The 9,095-nt window shown below is 47.0% G+C and overlaps 1 protein-coding gene across 3 annotated transcripts; it reads left to right on the top strand.

The window, feature by feature from the left end:
- Window positions 1-3,089: 3,089 nt before the first annotated feature.
- On the top strand, window positions 3,090-8,890 carry LOC124036561 (RING finger protein 37-like). Of its 3 annotated transcripts, none has more exons than XM_046351281.1 (7): window positions 3,090-3,388; window positions 4,953-5,016; window positions 5,488-5,589; window positions 5,717-6,450; window positions 6,599-7,374; window positions 7,516-7,737; window positions 8,206-8,890. In XM_046351281.1, exons 2-7 carry the CDS (start codon window positions 4,963-4,965, stop codon window positions 8,415-8,417), a joined length of 2,100 nt encoding a protein of 699 aa, XP_046207237.1. In that variant the 5' UTR covers window positions 3,090-3,388; window positions 4,953-4,962; the 3' UTR covers window positions 8,418-8,890. The 3 variants fall into 3 exon arrangements, with proteins under 3 accessions (XP_046207237.1, XP_046207235.1, XP_046207236.1); XM_046351279.1 differs by having other exon boundaries at window positions 3,092-3,388; window positions 8,146-8,890; XM_046351280.1 differs by having other exon boundaries at window positions 3,092-3,388; window positions 4,950-5,016; window positions 8,146-8,890.
- Window positions 8,891-9,095: the final 205 nt, after the last annotated feature.

Raw genomic sequence — 9,095 nt, 5'->3', positions numbered from 1 at the left:
TATTATTCTACAATGTAGAAAATAGTAAAACTAAAGAACTTGAATTAGTAGGTGTGTAGAAACTTTTGACTGGTACTATATAGTATATATATTAGCAAAACAATATATGGGGGATTGGAAGTGCTCCAGACAATTACATTGATGGGAGCTACAATCTATCTGCAATATTAAAGCTGATTTAGCCTCTAAAATAAAAAAAAAAAAACTACATTCAGAGGCTTGTCCTGAAGCCACTTCTGCGTTGTCTTGGCTGTGTGCTTAGAGTTGTTGTCCTGTTGGAAGGTGAACCTTTGCCAAAGTCTGAGGTTTCCTCCTCCCTCTGTACTTTGCTCCGTTCATCTTTCCCTTGATCCTGACTAGTCTCCCAGTCCCTGCCTCTGAAAAATATCCCCACAGCATGATGCTTCAACCACCATGCTTCATCCTAGGGATGGTGCCAGGTTTCCTTCAGATGTTACGTTTGGCATTCAGGCCAAAGAGTTCAATCTTGGTTTCATCAGACCAGAGAATCTTGTTTCTCATGGTCTGAGAGTCCTTTAGGTGCCTTTTGGCCAACTCCAAGTGGGCTGTCATGTGCCTTTCACTGAGAAGTGGCTTCCGTCTGGCCACTCTACCATAAAGGCCTGATTTGTGGAGTCCAGCAGAGATGGTTGTCCTTCTGGAAGGTTATTCCATCTCCACAGAGGAACTCTGGAGCTCTGTCAGAGTGACCATCGGGTTCTTGGTCACCTCCCTGACCAAGGCCTTTCTCCCCCGATTTCTCAGTTTGGCTAGGCAGCCAGCTCGAGGAAGAGTCTTGGTGATTCCAAACTTCTTCCATTTTAGAATGACGGTTTTTGGGGGACCTTCAACCTTCCCTAGATCTGTGTCTCAACACAATCCTGTCTCTGAGCTCTACAGACCTCATAGCTTGGTTTTTGCTCTGACATACACTGTCAACTGTGGGAACTTATATAGACAGGTGTGTGCCTTAACAAATCGTGTCCAATTAATTGAATTTACCACAGGTATCACAACAGTGAAGTGTAAGGGGCAATCATGTTGTAGAAACATCTCAAGGATGATCAATGGAAACAGGATGCACCCGAGTTCAATTTTGAGTCTTATAGCAAAGGGTCTGAATACCTATGTACATTTTTAATACATTTGCAAAAATGTCTAAAAACCTGTTACACGTTGTCATTCCGGGGTATTGTGTGTAGATTGATGAGGATTTGTTTTTTATTTAATCAATTTTAAGCCTGTAACGTAACAAAATGTGGAAAAGTCAAGAGGTCTGAATACTTTCCGAATGCACTGTATATCACTCATTGGCTTATCCTTCTGTTGCAAGCACAGATGTACTATTCACACGGATCCTATCAGAATCCCTCACCCTTGACCCATCCTCCTCTACTTTCTTCACTGCCTCAGCATATGACACCTTCTGCTCAACTATTTTTTTTTCTCTCTTTACCCCTTTTTTCTCCCCAATTTTGTGATATCCAATTGCGATCTTGTCCCATCGCTGCAGTTCCCCAACATGTACGGGAGAGGCAAAGGTCGAGTCATGCGTCTTCCTAAACATGACCCGCCAAGCCGCGCTGCTTCGTAACACCCGCACGCTTAACTCGGAAGCTAGCTGCACCAATGTGTCGGAGAAAACACTGTTCAACTGACGACGGAGTCAGCTTGCAGGCTCCATGCCAGCCACAAAGTGCCTCTAGAGCGCGATCAGCGAAGTAAAGCACCCTCAGCCAAACCCTCCCCAAACCTGGATGACGCTTAGCCAATTGTGCGCTGCCCTATGGGACTCCCGGTCACGTCTGGGATCAAACCCCTGGGTGTAGCAACACCGCAACACTGCAATGCAGTGCCTTAGACCATTGTGCCACTCGGGAGGCCTTACCTTCTGCACTACTCTGACTAGCCACCTCAACCTGCCTCTCTCTCACTGGACACTTCCGATCCCCAACAAACATGTGCATCCCTACAGTTGACACACACAAATGTATCCAGATAACTACACAATCCTCCATCCTATGCCCTTCTGCACATGTCTTGGAATCTCCCTTCTGCACACATCTTGGAATCTCCCTTCTGCACACATCTTGGAATCTCCCTTCTGCACACATCTTGGAATCTCCCTTCTGCACACATCTTGGAATCTCCCTTCTGCACACATCTTGGAATCTCCCTTCTGCACACATCTTGGAATCTCCCTTCTGCACACATCTTGGAATCTCCCTTCAGAAAGCATTCCTTTCGATGGTGCAAGAAACAGATCTTGACCCAAGTTGCGTGACATGGAGCACCCGCTACCTCTGATCAGAAGAAACATAAACAAATATTACAAGTCCACTGCAGGTTACCTATTTACTGATTCAACTGCACCCAACTCCTTTTCCACCCACTTTGAAACCACAAATGGATCCGCCAAAAGGCTAGGATCCACTTTCTCCAAAAATGTCACTCCTACTGGATCAGAATCTTCTTTATCATGTCCATCAAAGCCATGTTCAGGCCTCCAAGCTTTTCACCACACCTTCCACCTCATTTAAATCGTCCTCATTCACTTCCAGAACTCAGGCTGGCTCACTCTGTTTGCGCTTGACACCAATCTTCTTCGACACTGCATCTACATTTTTATCACCATCTTCCTCAAATTCAAATCAACGTCTTCTTACTAATTTTCCCCCTCCATTCCTCCTCAGAAATCCCGATATTCCTCTTCTCCCAACTTTGCTTGCGGCCCAATGACATCCTGGCTTAACTACATCTCTGTCTTTCTCCCTGTGGCATTAGTCCTAGATCTGAACTCTCACTCCTGTTCCAGTTACCTCACTGTCTTTCTGACACGATCAGCAGATACTACTGTACTGGAGCGGCTCTGTCCCCTGCCTACGTACTGGAGTCATGGCTTAAAATGTACCAATAGAAGTATAAAGAGAGGTTCCTGCAGATGCATGAATCCCCACATGCAGGAACGCCCAGAATTGCGGGCTGCAGTTGCACCCTGCTTAATAAATCTGCCAAGGCACTGTTGCTTTTCTGATTCTTCTGTTGCCACATGGAAACTATTAACCATTTACAATGTAGGAAAGTACTTTCATTCATTGCAGAAAAGCTGAAGGAACAGATTTTACATTGTAGGCCTACATGCTTTCGGCATCATAGTGCTAGAGACGATTTTTGAGAACGCAGCAGGGGATCTCGGCCACATCATACAGGCAATCGCGAAAATAGTTGACGCCGTAATATGTCCCTTCTCTCTTTCCTTCCATTAGCTAGCCAGTGTTTTGGCTAAATGTAAAGTGGTCCAACCAGAGAAAAGTTCCAGTGATTGCATCGTTTGAATTTCTTTCAGACAGTTCGTGTGAGCTGGTCTACAAGAACATTAGGAAACACGGTGAGCTCCGTTAGCGTACTGGCCAACTTTCTGCAAGAAATTAGACTGGGTTCAGTAAACAAAAACTAGCTAGCGTCAGTTAGCAAGCAATGAAGCAATTAGCCATGCTATATTACCCGGTCTTCGGGTCTCGGCTAGGAAGTAACCAATGAAGTACTAGCTACCGCTAGCTAGCTAGCTTTAGAGATGAGGGGGCCAAAATAAGGTACAGAATACTGTCATAAGTCAGCAGTTTGTGTGGAATAAAACATGGTAACTACTGTGTACGAAGGCTAACGCGTTACCTATGGCTCTGTGTAACGTAAGCTAGCTATATGCTAACTAATCTGTGTGGTGGAGGAATAGCTAGGCTAACTGAACATGACTAGATTGAACTCCAGATACTCCAGCTACTTTAGTCTACTGAATACAATCGTATTATATATATATATATATTATTGCTTTCTCGACTGAAAGCCATGACATTTGTCTTTGTGTTCTATTATAATGTAGTGTGTCATCCTTTGGATTGCTGGGATGTAATGTTAACGCCGTCGTTAGTCATCCATAGTAACGTTAGTACGGCGGGGTCAACTAACATTATGGTACCATCACACATTGCTTCCCATGAGATTGTTGTCTTGTCTTGAGTCAAGTAATTGCGTGAGTTTTTTTAGGACGTTGGGCTGTATTGTTGACTCCCTTGCCCAATGTCTCAAAAGACTACCGAAGTAGCCCCTGACGCTAACTATTATAGTGATGTGGGACTAAATCAAATTCACCCGTTCTAAAGCAAGGTCAACTGACAGCTCACAGTGGAGAGAGGTCAAGTGTTATTGCAATTCTGAAAAGAAGCAATGTCATTCAGCCTGTCGGGGTGGGTATAATTTGTGGAACATTCCAACAGGAATCTGTTACAGAAACTTCGTAAAGTACAAGGTTGCCAACAAACAACGCATACAACGTAGCATGATTAATTCACCTAGCCAACTGGCTGCCGAATAGGCATCAACTCACCACATAGTTTATTCTTAATGTTTGTCCATAGGCTACCAGAGTGCGAACAGACATTTTTCAGAATAAACGTGTTGAGTGAAAAAACCAAATGAAATAGCCCGCCCCCTACCCGGTATCTTATTCTGCTGCTAAACAACTTTGTATGCGTTGTTTGTTGGCAACCTTGTTGTTTACGACGTTTTTGGAACCGATTCATGTTGGAACGTTCCACAAATTATACCAACCGGCCTGTAGGATTGCCTGTATAGAACTTTGTCATGTGTATGATTCACAACACCCTGATCTTATTATTCCCATTGTCAGTTTATTTGCTGTGTGTATATATATATGTATTTTTTTTAAATGCTGCACAAGCATTGTCCTTAGCGGATAATAAAGATCTAGGCATATTGAATTTAATAGATTATGAATAATCTCTGTCATACATCCACACGTGATTGGTAGGGTTCTTCACAGAGTTCACAGCAAAGAAGCTCTGGCTGTCTGAATGACTTGACTATTCCACAGCATGGGTAGGATGTCCAGTGTAGAAGTTGAAAACATTGATTTTAGTTTCTTATTTCAGCAGGTGTGAGACCATGGTGGTGAATCTCTGCCTACCACACTTCAAGACCACCATCCAGTGTGACAAGGTACAAAACAATTAGAGTTTTATGGACTGGAGTAGCCAAAACGCCACTTGAAGTTCAGTACCTTCAACCGGTCTTTATATTATGGGTTGTCTGATAATCACTTCGCTAGGTGTTATTCTTCTTCTGGGAATAAGTCTTCCACTTTTTCACCCTCTTTACCTCTTTCCTTTCACTCTCCACCTCTCTTATTTGCTCTTTCCGTCACCTCTTCCTTCACTCCTCCCCCTCATCACTTCACTGCTTTTAAATGTATGTAGTTCTGTTCTTGAGCTATTAATGTTCTGCATTCATGTCATGTTTAATGTTTTGTGTGGAACCCAGGAGGAGTAGCTGCGGCTTTCGCAACAGCTAATGGGGATCCTAATAAAATACCAAGTACTTCTTCCTCAACCCTACCTCCCTCTCCTCCAATTCCTTCCCTCTCACGTTCCTCACTCTGCCCCTATTCTTTTCCCTCCCTCCCTCATCTAGCTATGTGCAGATGGGTACGACGTCACCAACCTCCTATCGGCCGACCCAGCAGTCCGGAGGCGGGGTTTTAAGCTGGAGTACTTCCTGCGGCCGCCTGTTCAGGTGAGCTGACGCTGTAGAATATTTAGAGATGTGTATTATGACATCACTGTCCTATTCTTCTTCATCTCTTTCTAGAGAAGTGGTCATGGTGGGTGTATCTGTCTAATCTTCATTTGTCTGACTCTAGGTGACACTGCAGTTTGGCTTCCAGGTGGAAGTGTGTCGGGTGGATGTGGAGCTGTGGCCCTGGGGCATGGACCGAGGACAAGCCTGCAAGAGGCTGGAGATCAGCACCAGCTCTGACCCCCCACTCCCCCACAATCACAGCTTAGAGCAGGGCCAAACCCAGGCCCAGCAAGGCCAAGAGAAGGGCCAGCAATGGGACCAAGCCAAGGCCCAGTTCAAAGGCCACCAATGGAGCCTCCAGGCCCAACAATATAGTCTACAAGGCCAGGAGAAGAGCCAGCAATGGACCCAACGTGGCCAAACGCACAGCCACACAGACACCAGCCAGGGGGCTTTTCACCTGGTGGGACGCTGTGAACTAACAGAAGAGACCCACGTCAGTTTCTCCCATCCCTGTTTCCGCCCGCGCCCTCCCTTCTCCTCCCTGCCCCCGGCACCCCGTGAGGGGTGTAGACAAGAGGAGCTGTGGAGCAGGGGCCCGCTCTCACTAGGCTCTGTGAAGCAGCTCCGTGTGACAGTGCCGTACGGTGCGGGTGCCTCCGCGATGGGGCTCAAGGCACTGGCAGTGTGGGGGCTGCCTTCTCGCTGCTGCCCTCCGGATGAGGTGGAGAGAGTGAGGATAACTCATGAGAACGCTAGCCTGAGACCAGTGCCACGGCTCAGCCACTTGGCATCAGCTCAGCCTTCACCTGTCAATCAACCACCGGCACTGTCACAGACGACAACAGCAACTAGGTACAATGTGTATAAAACAATGGCTGCTTTCAACACAATGTATGAGGCAGATGAATTGCAACTCTTTTCACAAAGCCAAAGGCAAAACTGTCATCTGTGGGAGGATATTAATGTATTTTTCTCCTCTTTTCTATTCTCTGACCCCCAGCCTCCTGCAAGTACCTGAGGAGTTCCTGGACCCGCTGACCCAGGAAGTGATGTTGTTGCCCATGCTGCTGCCCAGTGGAGTGTCTGTGGACAGCTCTACTCTGGAGGAGTACCAGAGGAGGGAGGCTACCTGGGGTCGTGTCCCCAACGACCCCTTCACCGGTGTCCCCTTCGTCCCTGAGTCACAGGCCCTCCCCAACCCCCACCTGAAGAGCCGCATCGACCGCTTCTTGCTCCAGACAGGGTTAGAGGTCAGGGATGGAGCGGTTGGGAGGCAGGGCCATGGGGAGAGTCCGCAGCCCTCCAGACTCATACCTCCACAGAGGACTGGAGAGAGTAGGGACTCTGCTGTTACCACTGCTGCTGCTGTAGAGTCAGCTAACCACCAGGGGACACTTAGCCGAAACAGTGGGGCTCGCACACAGACTAACCAAAAAGGGGCAGAAAGTGTTATTACACAGAGGAGCCAGCTTACGCAGTACAGGGGAACTGGGGCTTTTAACAACAGGGCGAAGAATGGGAATGGGAAGGATCGGTGCGCTGGTAAAGTTGGCCCTAAAGAAGGGGCAGTGGATAGAGTAAGTTCCCAGGAGGGAGGACCAGACTTGGGGACAAGGAGAAAGAGAGAGCTTGAGGTTTGGGCCACTCTGATCCGTTCTAAGGGAAAGGGTGAGCCCACCGGACCCAAAGCAGCCTCTGCTAGTGCTGGTCACTCCAAGGAGCTACTTCCTGACTTGAAAAGACCAAGAACAGATGCAAACCCCACTATCTCCTCAGGTGAGTGGTAAATGCGAAAAGCGTGAGAACAAAAACATTGCATGCTGGCGTTTAGTTAAAAGGCCATTGTTTAGGGTTGGCTGTGTCAAGTGTTTGAATGTGTCACTTACGAGTGTTTTTGTGTTATTCCTCTTGTTACAGCCACAGTTCCTAGCAGTAGCTCCCATGAACAGCGCTTGTCTGCCAGTCTAGACTATGAACAGCGTTTGTCTACCAGTCTAGACCAAGAACAGCGTTTGTCTGCCAGTCTAGACCAGGCCCTTCTCTCAGCCCTGCAGGGTCGACCCTCCTTTACCTCCTACCCCTCCCAAACCCCCCAGCTCCAGCACAAACACACAGACACACCTGCTGACACCCCAACAGGTAGGAACAGCCTCTCGCGGCTCTCTCTCATGCACAAGTGTTTGTTAATACGCATGTGGGAATTGGAAATGTGTTTTTTGCATAGCCCACTCTCCCTGAGAAGCACTCAGAGAGTAGGGTCACGGCCAGGGTCTGCCATTACCAACAGTGACCCCAGGTTTGCAGAGATAGGTTAACATCTGTCTTTATACTTCATCCTCCTCGACTCGCCATACAAACTTCCTTCCCATTGCTGTAATTAATGTAGTTTGTTGATAGGGCCTTTTTAAAATAGTGTTTGTTGTTGGAGTATTAAGTGGTCAGTCAGGGAGTATAAAATACAAACTGTGAACAGACTCATTCAAGGTGTACATACTGCTCAATACATGCATTCTCTTTCTCTCCTTCATCCTCTTTCTCACCCTCTAGCTTTTCCTATTTCTCTCTTTCCCCCTCTTCTCTCCCCACTTCCCTTTCTCTCTCTCCCAGGTGAGAACAGGTGTGGTTCCTGTTCCTGCTCTCTATCAGTCTACTCGACCTCTCCATCAGCATATCGCCTGCCCTGTGGTCACTTCCTGTGCCGCCCCTGCCTACACAGGAAGTCCCGCCCACTTGTCACTACAGCAATGCCCAATCACATCCTCTGTCCCACCTGCCATAGCCCTGCCGCTTCCAGTGACATCACACACGTGCATCACTGAATGGAAAGATTTGTGTCGCATTAACCACTGAACGGGCTATGGCGGCAGGTAACCTAGCAGTTAAGAGTGTTGGGCCAGTAACTGAAAGGTTGCTGGTTCAAATCCCTGAGTCGACTAGGTGAAAAATCTGTCTGTACCCTTGAGCAAGGCACTTAAACCTAATTGCTTCTGTAAGTTGCTCTGGATAAGAGCGTCGGCTAAATGACTAAAATGTAAACGAACTGAACAACCCTACTGCAGCTCACTGAAAATGTGTGTGCTCTTAACCACCAATGGATACGCAGTCACCCACTCACTCTGCCTGTGCTCTTCACTGCACATGTGAGCAGCAGAATAGTGGTGGACATTGGAGGAAACACAGATTACAATGGGACTCTTTATTGTCCATTGGGCCTTGATGAACAATGACTTAAAATCCCTCCCTGCTTCTCTACCCCTGTTCCCAACAGAACTCATTAAAACGTTTACAGACATCTTCTGAAATATGTGTTTTAGTTTGTATTATTCACTGTGGTGATGTGAGTTCTACTTATACCCACCCAACTGTCATAACTTGGGAAACTTCCCTTTGCTTGGTTGGGGAGTGTTTGTTTCTGCTTTTCCAACTTGTCTTGCTAAACCAAGGCTAGAGTGTAGCGTCAGTGTGTCACAGCTGCCAATGTAGATCTGTACAGAGAG

The sequence above is a fragment of the Oncorhynchus gorbuscha genome, linkage group LG05 (genome assembly GCF_021184085.1).
Source record: "Oncorhynchus gorbuscha isolate QuinsamMale2020 ecotype Even-year linkage group LG05, OgorEven_v1.0, whole genome shotgun sequence".
NCBI classification, from domain to species: domain Eukaryota; kingdom Metazoa; phylum Chordata; class Actinopteri; order Salmoniformes; family Salmonidae; genus Oncorhynchus; species Oncorhynchus gorbuscha.
Note: the sequence above shows the minus strand (reverse complement) of the source record. Positions and strands in the feature narration are given on the sequence as shown.

Bases quoted from the DNA above. Each gene is read 5' to 3' on its own strand.
- LOC124036561 (XM_046351279.1), top strand. From the start codon at position 4,963: ATGGTGGTGAATCTCTGCCTACCACACTTCAAGACCACCATCCAGTGT. The intron at 6,451-6,598 runs GTACAATGTGTA...TCTGACCCCCAG, and splicing joins CAGACGACAACAGCAACTAG to CCTCCTGCAAGTACCTGAGG. The intron at 7,738-8,145 runs GTAGGAACAGCC...CTCACCCTCTAG, and splicing joins ACCTGCTGACACCCCAACAG to CTTTTCCTATTTCTCTCTTT.